Genomic DNA, 13,862 nt, shown 5'->3' on the forward strand with positions numbered 1-13,862 from the left:
CAGTATGGTCCCCTGGCAGTGGAGTTCACCCCCGACAACTGATCTGTCTCCTGGATGTGACCAGTCAGCCTTCGCCGCCTTTCGAACCATTCACTCCCAACTGTGGGGCTCCGTGATTAGAAAACACTAATGGCAAGAACATGTGCTAGTTACTTCTTTATACCCCCTGGCACCTGGCACAACTACCTTTTTTAAATTAAGCTCTTTTATTTTGAGATAATTATATTCATATGCAGTTGTAAGAGACTGCATATGAATATAATACAGAGAGATCTCGTGTCTTTTATCCAGTTTTCTCCGATGGAGACAGTCTGCAGAGTTGCAGTACAGTATCACAACCAAGGTGTCGACGTGGATGTAATCCACCGAGCTTATTCAGATTTTCCCTGTTTCAATTGTGCTCGTGTGTATGTGGTTGTTTCCAGTCCTAGTACACGTGCAGGTTCATATATTCATCATCGGAGTCTGGGCTCAGAGCAAGTCGATCATTTGCGAAGGCCCCTGGTGCTGTTCTTTTTTGACCACACCCACTTCTCTGCTGCACTCTCCCCTGCCCGTCCCTAAACTCTGGGGGCCACTAACGAGTATTGGGCCCTTTTCACTCAACATAAACCCATGGGGAAGTCATCCAGATTGCTGCTCGTGTCTGTAGTTTGTTCCTTTTTGTTGCTGATGAGTATTTGGTGATAAAGATGTACCGCTGTTTAACCATTCACTCCTTCAATGACATTTGGGTTTTTTTCCTGTGCTCGGCTACTAGGAATAAAGCTGCGATGGAAGTTTGTGTACAGGTTTTTATGTAAAAATGTAAGTTCTTATTTCTCTGGAATAAATGCCCAATTTTAGAGTGCAACTGCTGGGTCAAAAGTAATTACACTTTTATTTTATTTATTTATTCCCCAGCCCCTGCTCCTGCCACCCATCCCCCTTTGGCAACCATGGGCTTGTTCTCTATATCTATGGGCCTGTTTTTTTGCTTTTTGTTTTTTTTAATAATTAATTTGTTCTGTTTTTTAAGTTCCGCATTAAAGTGAGACCACACAGTATTTGGCTTTCTCTGACTTATTTCTTTAGCATAATAACCTCTAGGTCCCTCCAAGGTGTCACAATGGCAAGATTTCATTCTTTTTATGGCGGAATAATATTCCACTGTATATGTGCCACATCTCTACCCCTCATGTACTGATGGACATCTAGGTTGCTTCCAGAGCTTGGCTGTTACTGGTAATGCTGCCGTGAGCACAGGGTTTATACATCTTTTTGAATTAGTGTTCGGTTTTCTTTGGATGAACACCCAGAAGTGGAATTGCTAGATCAGATGGCAGCTCTATTTTTAATTTCTTAAAAAATCTCCACACTATTTTCCACAGTGGCTGCACCAATTTACAATCCCAGCAACAGTGTACAAGGATTCCCTTTTCTCCACACCCTTGCCAACGCTTGTGATTTGTCGACTTACTGACGACAGCCCTTCGGAAGGTGTGAGGTGTATCTCACTGTGGCTTCATTTGCATTTCCCTGATGATCACTGATGTTGGGCATCTTTTCATATGTCTCTTGGCCATCTCTATGTCTGCTTTAGAGAAGTGTTTATTCAGGTCCTTTGCCCTTATTTTAATTGGATTGTTTGGTGTTTTTGGTGTTGAGTTGTACGAGTCCCTTACATATTTATTTTGGATGTTAACCCCTTATTGGGTGTATTATTCACAAATATCCTTTCCCATTCAGTAGCTTGTCTTTTCATTTTGCACATAGTTAGCGTTTTAAGAAACTGGGAAACTTTTTTCCCGAGTGACTGAACCACTCTACACCCACCAGCAATGTATAAGTGATCTATTTTTTGGCACCCTTGCCGGTATTTAGTATTATCACTATTTTTTATTTTAACTTCTTGACTAGGTGTGTAGTAATATTGTGGCTTTAATTTGCATCTCTCTGTTGGCTAATGATGCTGTACGTCTTTTCAGGTGCTTCTTTGCCATCCGCCTCTCTCTGATGAAGTATCTCTTCATGTATTTTGCCGATCTTAAAATTGGATTATGTGCTTTGTACTTGAGTTTGCAGGTTCTTTATGTATCTTAGATATGAGGCCTTAAGACATTTTGCTTTTAAGGTACAAGAATCCTGTTGGATTATGAGTAGCATAACACGTGTAGTAGTAAAATATATGTCCATAGCACTAGGACGGGAGGGGGTAAATGACATATACTGTTGTGTGGTTCTTAGCATCATATGTGAACTGACATAGTGTTAATTCATACTAGACTGTGATAAGTTAAAGACGCATATTGTAGCCATTTAAAAAAATTCAGAATGGGGAAACATTAAAAAAACAAAACAAAACCAGACATAGAATTAAGTCAGTAGAAGAAATAAAATGGACTAGCCAAAAGAAGAAAGGGGAATTAAAGGAACAGAAAACAGCAAATACAAATAGGAAGCAGATGACAGAAAGGTGGACTTAAACCTAACCCTATTGCCCTATTACAGTAAGTGTTAATGGATATGTACTTCAGTGAAAACGGACTTAAAAAGTAAGACCAGTAATTGAGCTATTTACAAGAGATACACTTTAAACATAAAATCATAGATAAGTGGTACGTAAAAATGATAGAAAATAATTATTATGCAAACCCTAATCATAAGAAATTTGGTGTGAGTATGTTAACATCAGACATAGTGAACTTCAAAACAAGGGCACTAATAGCAGAGCCGAAAAGGGGTCCTTTATTATGACATCAGGGTGAGTTGCCCAGGGGACATAGCAGTTCTAAGGGCGAAGGTGCCTACTAACGGAGCTTCAAAGCACGGGAGGCAAAACCTGACAGAACTAATTGGAGAAACAGACAAAGCCAGTCATACGTCTGAGCCACAATCTCCAATATGAGATTTCCTGTCTACTCTGAGTAGTTGATAGGAAAGCAGACAAAAGGAGGTAGAGAGGTTACGGAGGCTCTGCACAGTGATGCAGCCCAGTAAACATTACACATTTTCAAGTGCCCGTGGAATATTCATTAAGAAAGACCATATGTTGAGCTATATAAAACAAGTCTAAAATTAAAAAATTTGAATACAGAATATTCTATGGCCACAATGAAACTATGTTAGACATCAATAATAAAAGACAAATCCAGAAAATCCCTGAGATTTTTAAATAAAGTAGCACACCGCTAAACAACCCATGAATCAAAGAAAAAAATCACAAGGGATTAGAAAACGTGTGTAACTGAACAACAATGAAAATACAATGTAAGAAAATATGTTACAGCTAAAACAGTAATAAAAGTAAAACCCATAGCTTTAACTGACCATGCTAGAACACAAACTTATTTCCATTTTAAAATGAGAATAGAAATAAAACAGATTTCAACATGGAATTTCATTTTATAGCATCTTTGTTCAGAATGTGTCTCTGAATTGGGAAATATTTGTAAACCAGTGAAACTAAATAAAAAGGCAACTACAGAATAGAACACTAGAGGGCACTATTATCTAACACACAGGAAAAAGTTTTCACCATGTAAAACTTGAGTATTAGCTCTGCAACAGACCTGAGATAGCACTGAGGTTTGTATCCCTTTATTTTTGAGAGTAAGACAGTTGAGTCCACAGGGAGCAACTTAGTTACCAAACAGCACACAAATATTAGCAATCGTGTTAGAACTAAGACCCAGTCTCCTGATTTCTCATGAAAGCAGAGACAGACCCAGCCTTTCCTATAAGGCTTATGGCCATGAGCTCAGTCCAGCTACTGAGCCGTCTGCCTGGAGTTGGTGCGCTGGCTGTGGGGAGAGGTGGGTAAAGAGGGAGGGAGCACATACTCTGTGGAGAAAGCCTGCCTGAGCATGAAACCATGGGAGGGGCAAGCACAGGCCAGGGATGGAGCAGGGATGGGGCATTTGAGCCCCAATAAGCTGAGCTTGAAACTAGTGACTCCTTGTGTGTTTCAGTTATGCAGACTGGTACCAGCTCACTCTCACCCAGAGGTAACCACTAGTGGGACTGAGCTAATCGTCACTTAGTTTTTTGTCTGTTCTTGAGCTTAGAAATTGAATCATATTCTTTTTTGGGGGGTCTGACTTCTTAATGTAACATTTCTAAGACTCATCCATGTTATGTGTAACAGTTCTTTTCTGTTATTATGTTATAGTTTATTGTTCCTTTTTTTTGTAGAGGTATAGTTGATGTATAACATTATGAGTTTCAGGTGTACATGACTTGATATTTGTACACATTGTGAAATTATCACAACAAGTGTAGTTAGCATCCAACACCAGTCACAAAAAGGTGGTGTTTTTTCTTGTGGAAAACTTAAGATCTCACAGCAACTTCCAAATAAGCAACACAGTATTATAAACTATAGTCTCCGTGCTGTACATTATCAACCTGTAACATATTTATAACTGAAAGTTTGTACCTTTTGACCCCCTTCACTCATTCACCACCTCTGGCAACCACCAATTTATTCTCTGCATTCATGAGCTTGAGTTTTTTTGTTTTGGTTTTGATTCCACATGCAAGTAAGATAATATAGCATTTGTCTGACTTATTTCACTCAGTGTAATGTTGTTGCAAATGGCTAGATTTCATTTTTTACAGCCAAGTAATATTCCATTGGATAAATACTACATATTTATCAATTCATCCATTGATGGACATTTTGGTTGATTCCATAATTATCTTGGCTGCTGAAAATGCTGCAGTAGACATGAGGGTGCAGATACATTTTCAAGGTACTGTCTTCATTTTCTTCAGAATTGCTGGATCGTATGGCAGTTCTATTTTTAAGTTTTTTATGAGCCTCCACACTGCTTTCTATGTGACTGCACCAATTTACATTCCCAGCAACAGTGCACAAGGCTTCCCTTTCTTCCACATCCTCGCCAACACTTTTGTTTCTAGTCTCTATCAAATGCCCATTCTAACAGGTGTGAAGTAGGTGACATCTCATTGTGATTTTGATTTGCATCTCTAGTATTTGGTGATGTTGAGCATCTTTTTGGATACATATTGGCCACCTGTATGTCTTCTTTGGAAAAATGTCCATTCAGATCTGCCCCTTATTTTTTAAATGATTTTTATTGCATTTTTTCCATTATCACTATCCCCTCTTACACCCTCTCCCACCTCCATCCACCTGTGCCCCCACCATGACCACACTGTTGTCTGTGTCTATGAGTTTTCTTTTTGCAGATCTGCCTGTTTTTAAATAGGATTGCTTGGGAGGTTTTTTGTTTTGTTTTTTTGCTATTGAGTTGTATGAGCTATTTATGTATTTTGGATACTAACCCCTTATCAGATATATGACTTGTAAATATTTTCTCCTATTCAGTAGGTTGCCTTTTCATTTTGTGGATGGTTTCTTTAGCTGTGCAGAACACTTTTTAGTTTAATGTAGTCCCATCTGTTTCACTTTCGGTGTCAGGTTTAAAATAAATCATCACCAGACCAACATCCAAGAGCTTACCACCTGTTTTCTTCTAGAATTTTTATGGTCTTGGGTCTTGATTTTCAAGGCTTTAATTCATACTAGTTTTTGTGGATGCTATAAGACAGTGGTCCAGTTTCCCCGACAGCATTTATTGAAGGGACTGTATTCTTGGCTGCTTTGCCATAAATTGACCACATATGATGGATTTATTTCCCAGCTCTCTGTTCTGGTTTTTAGAGCTGTGTGTCTATTTTTATGCCAATACCACACTATTTTGATTATTATAGCTTTGAAATTAGTTTGAAATAAGAACGAAGTTGGTGGCACCATTGTTCTTAGGGCATCTTCCATACTTAGCTTTGTAATGCTTCATGTCATAGAATGTTAAGAGGGAAGGGGGCTTTAGGGATTATCCAGCCTATTTCAGCTCCACTTAACAAGACACTGTGAATGGGCTAAAGAGTGTATCTTTGCCAGCCAAGGCCGCCCACCCAGGTTTCACTTCTAGTCCAGACCTCATCAGCGCCCTTCTACTTTACACTTGTCTAAATATCACTTGGCATGTATGTTCACAGAATGTGAAATATTTACACAAAAGCATAATGGAGAGGAGAGAGCAGCTGGTAGAACTCAGTGGCTTATCTTCAGGGAAAGTGGAGAGACAACCTAAATAAAAAGCGTATTAGCAGCACCTCTAACAACCCTGCAATTAAGCAGCCTATTTACAGTTCTGAAAAGGGCCCCTTATCTATGGAGAACTTGGAGAGGCCTGGCATCAAAAGGCTCCCTTCCTGTGGTTCCTTCCCCCAAGCCAAGCACTACCAGCTGTCTGAAGGAGCTGCAAGGTTTCCGGTCCCCAGATATCTACCTTCAGCTCCTCTAGTATAGCCTAACCGGCACCACATCCTAGATTTCCACATCTCGCTTGGTTCATTTTTTGTCAGGTGGCCATTTAGGTGGGAGTGGCCAAGGCAAGCTCCCTCCATTTCTGAAGGGAAAGGCTCACAAACAGCTTCAGGGATGAGCCAAAAGGGAAGGGCACAGGCATCCTGGGGCCAGGAAGAAACCTCTTATTAATTCAGGAGAAACTGACAGGCATGAAAGTAGGCTTTGGGTTAGAAGTGCAGTGGGTTCAGTTTATTCTGAGGGTCTAAGAGTCCCGGCTGGGCCACCAAGGAGGGAGCCCTTTAACTTATCTTAGTGTTTCCAGCTCTGTTCCTAAAACTGAGGCCTCAGCTGTGTTCAGGTGATAAAGCTCATGAAAGGCGGAATTCACTTTCTAGTCTTGGAGACAGAGTGCCATTTATTCCCTGGTTTCTAGCAGAAAAACCTAGATACACCCCATTAAAAGAAAAGCAAGTATCATCTGAGATGTACAGCTGATGTGTCTAAAACTTGGGCACAGAAGTGATCAAATCCCTGTTGCTGGGTATGGACCACACACCAGCAGCAGCATTACCTGGGAGCTTATTAGAAATGCAGAGATGTGGGTGCCACACCAGGCCCACCAAGCCAGAATGTGAACTTGAATTAAGACTCCCGAAAAATTTGCACGCAGATTAGCCTGACAAGCAGGGCCCCAGGATCATTCAGGTAAAGTTCCAGCTCTGAGAAAGGTAGACTGGCCCCAGGAGGAACATTAGTACAGAACACAGGTGTGAGAAAAGGATGTGGATGCAAAGCCAGGGGTTGAAAACAGCTCTCTTGTGGGACTTGCTGATTCTCAACTGAGTGCCTCCAGCTTGGATGGGAGTGTGCAAGAGCACCCAGGTCGCTCAGCGTTCCCCAGGTGACCACTGGCTCTGCTAAGCAGCAGTTTGGAGCGGAAAAAAAAAATATCACTTCCAGTGTCCCAGCGGTCATTTCCGCAGAGCATCAAGTCCCTCCCTCCCTGCAGGGGCTGACAGCTAGTAGAGGAGATGAGGCATCTGTTTTTGTCACTATTCTTTCTAAAAACATGTGAGGATCGCAATGAAAAAGATAATTTCACAGAACATCTGAGCTAATTAAAAAATCCCACCACACACACTTGAAAGTTTTCAGACTGCTAATTCCATTCTTTTATTTCCTCATACCACAAGCACTTCAGTTCATCTTCCTCTTTACAACCTGATTTACAAGCAAATTGAAAAGAAAAACAGGCATTCTTTAATCCTCCAAAATGCAAGTAAGAAATACAGCACAGACCCTAGTATTTATACATAAATAGGTTTAGTGGAAACAGCTTTAACACAATCTTTGAAGTTTGCATTATGGTTTAAATATTGATGCCTGCTAAGGTTTGCATAATCTATTATACATAGTTATTTCTGAAGCAGATAAGACTTTTAACTAATTGGGGAAAAAAAAAACTTCAACGAAACGCTCTAACAACAATTATGTGAAACTTAAAATTATTTACAATTAAACATTTAGGGCCCTGATTCACAAACTTAGTGCACATCATGATTCATTTATGAGTTTCATAGACAAAGTAAGAAGCAGCATGTAGAATATCCGCCAGGTGATGTCTAGATTGTCAATATGCTTACTGGAAACTAAAGAAAGTAACAAAACAGACACTTCAGCAACTGCCCTTGATTTGCAAATTGAAATACACAGTAGCAACCAGAATAAACACGGGCCACAGCAGAAGACCTGGTGCCGGTTCTGACAATACTCGGGGGATTATGCACAGGAGGAATCCCCCCACCCCTTAAGAGCAACAGAATCACCCCAGTAATCACTACATGTGAACTCAGGGTAACAGGCTCCTGCCTTCCTACAGAGTTCTCTGCACACTTAATGCCTGAATCAAATGTATCAAATAAAGACGGAAGTATAGTATCTTTCCTAACAGGCGTCAGTTCAATGGTGGGGAGCGCTTGGAGCAGGGTGGGGAAGTGGTTAGCTATTGCAATTTCAGCAGAAACGGATAAGGTGCCGGAAATCCAGGGTTACCCCTGAAGTCCTTCAATGGATTCAGAGTGATTTTGCATACAAAGGCGGGAAGAAAATGAACAAGACGAACTGTTTTTAAAGTGAAATAATAAATTTCAGTGAATCAGGTCCCAGGTAAAGTCTTTTAAAAAAAATTTACAGTAAACATTGTGAACTCTGGAATGCAGGTAGAGTACAGTTACTAGTACATCACATTCACGAAACTGCTTAGACAGTTGTTGCTCCAGAGTAAGAATTCAAAAATGTACAAGCCAGTTCACAATGACCTTAGATATGTTAATAAAATACACTGTTAATCATAAAAATACTTTGCTATGTACATGTTCACTGTATAAACTCTAGATTTACCTACTGACGGAAGCCTCTAAACCCACTTGCGGCCGACGGGCCCAGAAACAGCACAGGCCTGTGCCTCGGTTTTCACACCACACGCTGGCCCAGAGGACTGCGTCAGCTCTTCAAAGAAACAGCCACGCGTTTTCCCTTCTGCAAAACGTCTAGTTGGAAGAGTCAGTTTTACTTCCGCTGTATCTCACTTTCCGAAATGCTGGTCCAAGTAACTCTGGGCACTCACATAATTCATTTGCAATTTGGTTGCACTTTAAGATAAGGCTGTAGTTCATTTTATCAGTTATGACACTGTCTTGCTTGTAGTCAGGATGGTTTGCGATAAACTCCCTCATCCATCTGGCAACTGTCATTAGTTCTCCTGAAAAAAAAAATTTAAGATGCTTTAAGTTAATAGTAGAGCATTTTAAAAATAAGTTGACATTTATTTAGTGGCCAGGAAAAACACAATCCTGAAGAAAAATCGGTTTGACCTTTTGGTGTAGCCAGAAGGCAGGGGCTGGGGAAGAATTTCAGGGGCCAGGCAGGCACCAGAACACATCCACCCCGCTGCTACCTGTTAGATGCTGCCCAGCGACCGACCCCGCCCACTGGTGAGAAACAGGAGCCAACGTGTGCGACAACTCGGGTCCTCCCATCTGGCCAGAGGGCTAGGACCACATATGCTGGTTGGTGCCACGAGACTATCTCAGGACTGGAGGTTGGGTTTCCCAGAGTGACCTCTGGTCAAAGATGAGGAGCGAATAACCAGTAGGTAGAGTGGATGAAGAGAGAAACTGGCAGGCATGCCATTTGGGGGGTAGGTCCTTTGTGACTGCAGAAGGTTTAGAGGAGGCTCAGGTGAAATCAGATGCCATAACCACCAACACTGTCGCTCTTACTCACAGCTGACCGCTCCCCTAAGCCCGGTCACTGGGAGCCCCTCACAGCTAACAAGGGGAGTCGCTGGGGTGCTCCCCGTGTGTGCGCAGGCTGACACCCTCACTGTGTTGCTCGTTTCCCCTGCAGTCACTGAGCCCATAATGTGCAGAGCGCACACAGCCGGACTTCAATGACAAACAGGCCCTCTGCGTACTGTGTGGCATCGTCTCCAATGCCACCACTGAAAGACGGACCACTGTTTCATGAACCAGTACTGAAAAGAGAAAGCACTGCTGAGTAAGCCGTGTCTGTGAAGGACGATAAAGTATATCCGTTGCGGAGGTGTCACGATGTGAAAAGGTGCGCACTGACGGGCGCGTCTTCTGAAAGGCCACTTTAAGAACCAGTGTTGTAAGACTGTGAGGTTCTGCCTACGTCGGGAGATAATTTTATTTTTTAAGAAAGAAGAGAAAGCAAAGGATACCATACCAGATGCTCTCTTCTTAATCAGCTTTAGGTAGTTCAGAATACTGCATCTGGTGTCCACGTCCACTTCCATGTTTTCAAGGTAGGAGTTCAGAATCGGGATCAGCCCAGGAAACACGCCTTCCTACAAGAAGCGGGACGTGCCGTCAGCCCCTTGCCCTGGGTGTCAGGGCCAAGGGCGCTCACAGGACGCCTACCTTCCCGTTGATGATGGTGTCGATGCTCATCAGGGTGTACTCCTCTGTGGCCAGCTCCGGGCTGTTCTGGGCCCTGCCACAGCCATCCACCACAGCGTTGCCGCCTGCGAGGGCCGGGGGGGTGGCGGAGAGGGGAGTTTTAGGGGCTTGGTGTAGCCTAAAGTGACCCGAGGAATCCCAGAGAACGTACCTTTGCAAATATCTTTCCTGAAATAGAACATTCCCTGCCGAACCGCATCTCGTCTCTGCGCTACCTTCATGTTTTCATCAACCTGAGGGAGAAGACCAGTCCCGGCTAAGTCAGGACCTCCCTGACCCAGCAGAGGTAGCGCCTTCCTCACTTCCGCTAGCAGGACTCGCCCCCCTTCAGAATTCACTGTCCTGCCAGCGCTCTCTGGGGGCAGAACAGACTTTTTACTTCTACGTGGGGCCTGTGTCACTCAACCACAAGTGGTATGTGCTTTTCAATAACAATGGGAAGTTCTAAGAGAAGCTTACCTTAAAAAAGGAAATGAAAAACTTGCAATCACTAGGCTGCCTGCATTTCAAAATACCTTTGTGAGGAAGCTTACAAGAACCTGTCTTGAGGGCCGGTGGCTGGTTCCCTTTATACAACCGGTAAGGAAAGTAGGAGAAGCCGGTCCTCCTGGCTTCAGTTCCATGCTCGCCCTCCCTTCCCCTGCAGTTTTGCTGTCTCACTCTGCTGTCGGGTCTGGAACAAGGTTAGCCCCGTGGGGGCACAGAGTCACTAATGCTGCTTGCCCACCTGGTGGCACTTGCCACGTCAACTAATTCATGAGGCCAAAAACTGTTCATTTGTGAATTCTCTATTTCTCCAATGACTTATTAAGACCCACAAAGTAGAGCTTTTAGAACTTCTTAGAGTCCCTTATTTCCTGTAATGAAATCTTACGGAAGCACAATATATAAAAGACACAAGGTAGAAGGTCACAGCAAACTAGCATGGGCAGTACAAAGTCTTTGCTTACTTAGCTTCTTTACCATACTCATTAACTCCTATTGGTGTGTGTGTGTGTGTGTGTGTGTGTTTAAATCCTCACGCGAGGATTTGCCTGTTGATCTTAGAGAGAGAGGAGAGTGTAGGGAGAGAGAGAGAGAGAAACATGATCAGTTGCTTCCCATAGGCACCCTGACTGGGGTTTGAACCTGCAACCTGGGTATATACCCTCACTGGGAATCAAACCCACAACCTTTGGTGCTCCAACCAAAGCACCAAAGGACGATGCTCCAACCTACTGAGCCACAGGGCCAGGGCTATTGTTGTCTTTTTTCTTTCTTTCTTTTTTTTTTAAGACACACATGACCTGAATAATCTAGGTAGTTCGAGGTGCATATTCAAATAGTCTAAAATTCCACCATGGTTATGAATGTTTTCATTTCTAAAATTTTTATTTTAGTTCTAACAAAAGTTCTTAAGGTCACTGTTTTTATTTTAATTTCTGCTTTTGCGAATTCCTTTTTCAAAGTATATTTTCCCATTGCTCCTTAGCTCCTCACTTTGACTGCTTAGGTTTGTTTACTCTTCCATCTTTCTTTAAAGCATAGAATAGTATAATCTTCCTCTCAGATTAGCTTTGCCGGCACCTCCCTGCCATTCACTTTTCCTACACAATCCGTAATTCTAGTTTTTACTTAATGTGAAACCTATTAGGAAAAACATTTAGAATTTCCAACCGTTAAATTTCTCAACATCTTGTTGAATTTGGGTGGGAACGCATCCTGCATGGTATCTACTTTGCAGAAGTAAAGATTTTCCTTGATTAATTTTTGTAAACCTTCCTCAGGGCATCTGAATAAACGATGCACCATGGTATGAGACCTGCGATGGAGGTTGTGTAGCTTATTAACTACGCCATCCCATTTCCCTGCAGCCTTTCCCCTTCTGTATGGGACCTGTCAGCTGCTGAGCAACACTCAAGGTACTACTCTGCCGAGTGGGGACCTCCCTGACTCCCGCCTGGCTTACAGCCCCACCTACCCGACCCTGCGCTTGCAAACCGAGGCACTGACAGGGTAAGGAAGCTGCCCAGGTAAGAAGCTAGTAAGGAGTACAGTGGTTTATGAGTTTACTGCTCACGCCAAAGCTGTGTCTTACTTACCATACTGCAGTGCTTTTAGACACTTCTTCTGCTTCTCAGAAGTGTGTACACTTTACAGTGTAAAAAGAATCACAAGTCTAACATAATCGTGGAAAAGCACAGAAAATCGCTGTCTCTATCTCATTTAATACTTTTGATCTCACATTTTATTTTCTGTTACTGGTTTGTCATTCTGGCTATCTTTTTAAAAGTCACCGTGTATTCTCTCTATTTTCACATGTATCCTTATTTTCTGTCTATCGCATGCAAACAACACATGCCGTTATGTGGCTATTTTATATCATGTCTTTTAGCTTTTTAATAGAGCGTTCAGATTTGTTGTCTTCTTTCTTTTTTCGGGCATTTTGTGTTCTCAGGGCTACGCTGTCTTACCACGTCCCTGACCCCACACAACCTCTATGGACTGGGAGGGTTCTTGGTTCCTTGCCCGCCCCTTTTAGCTAGCAGGTTAGAAGTAGTAAATCCTACTTCTGTACTATTTATAGTTTTTCTTATACTTTTAAACAAGTAGTTTTAAAATTCTTTCTAAATGCCAAGCATTTAAGAGTATCTACTATCCCTCTCCTTTGCTACCCCTTCACCAGAGAAGACTTCTGGCATACTTTTAGCCCTAATAGTCTATTAAGTTGTGTTAGAATAACCTGAGATTTAGAGAATAATTAGTCTTGGAAGAAAATCTGATGGTTGCAATTCTTAATCCCTCAGGATTCTGAAGACTTTTCTCAATCTCTTTTAGCATTTGTTTTAGATGAGCAGTGATATCAACTGATTTTTCCCCCTTCTTGACAGCTACCCTAATTTTCTCTCCTATCCAGACAGCTGAATTTCTTCCTTTGAGATTCAGAAAGTCCTAGATTTGGATTCTTCTTTAAATATTTCTGTCTCAATCTTAATGGACTATATTACAGGGAAAATAACTGTCTTGTATCTTTGACTATTGTACTCACATTTCTTTTATGTTGACCATTCTTTTCAAAATGAGATTCGGGGGAGAATGCAATCAGTTTGTGAGACTCACGCCAGCCATCATCTTTCAAATAGGCTGAGTAAGAACTACTATTAGCACTTTTTTTTTTCAGGAGTCTCCACCAATGTATTGTAGTACCAAAATCTATAGCATAAAATTAGGTTTCAAGGAAAAAAAAAAAAAGATAGGATGGAGGAAGAAACATTTTATTCTAAAGAGTGAACAATTCTACATGAGGTCAGATTTAAAATAAATATACATATAAACAAAAGAATAATCTACACATATCTAGAACCATCACTGTATCTTACCTTTGACAGTGGAATGAGAAAATCCAATTTGTACGAAAGGATCACTCTCGTAAGCAGCACCACGAACACCACATACGCAGAGTTCTCGAAGTCTGTTAACTGAACCTAGACAAGCGGGAGCCCAGAAGGTCACAGACCAACCACACAAACATGCTAGTCCCCAACAAAGCCCTCCTTGCATCCCGTCACTCCCGAACCCCC

General features: G+C 42.0%; 1 protein-coding gene across 1 annotated transcript in view; it reads right to left on the reverse strand.

The window, feature by feature from the left end:
- Positions 1 to 7,460: 7,460 nt before the first annotated feature.
- GCLC (glutamate-cysteine ligase catalytic subunit) overlaps positions 7,461 to 13,862 on the reverse strand; it is a 43,578-nt gene continuing 37,176 nt past the window's right edge. Inside the window, exons 12-16 of the mRNA XM_024558052.3 lie at positions 13,662 to 13,766; positions 10,454 to 10,535; positions 10,264 to 10,367; positions 10,070 to 10,190; positions 7,461 to 9,080 (exon numbers count right to left, since the gene is read on the reverse strand). Coding sequence (XP_024413820.2) covers positions 8,869 to 9,080; positions 10,070 to 10,190; positions 10,264 to 10,367; positions 10,454 to 10,535; positions 13,662 to 13,766 — 624 coding nt within the window. The 3' untranslated portion in view covers positions 7,461 to 8,868. The remainder of the gene's footprint in view (positions 9,081 to 10,069; positions 10,191 to 10,263; positions 10,368 to 10,453; positions 10,536 to 13,661; positions 13,767 to 13,862) is intronic.

The sequence above is a fragment of the Desmodus rotundus genome, chromosome 11 (assembly GCF_022682495.2).
Source record: "Desmodus rotundus isolate HL8 chromosome 11, HLdesRot8A.1, whole genome shotgun sequence".
Taxonomy (NCBI): Eukaryota; Metazoa; Chordata; class Mammalia; order Chiroptera; family Phyllostomidae; genus Desmodus; species Desmodus rotundus.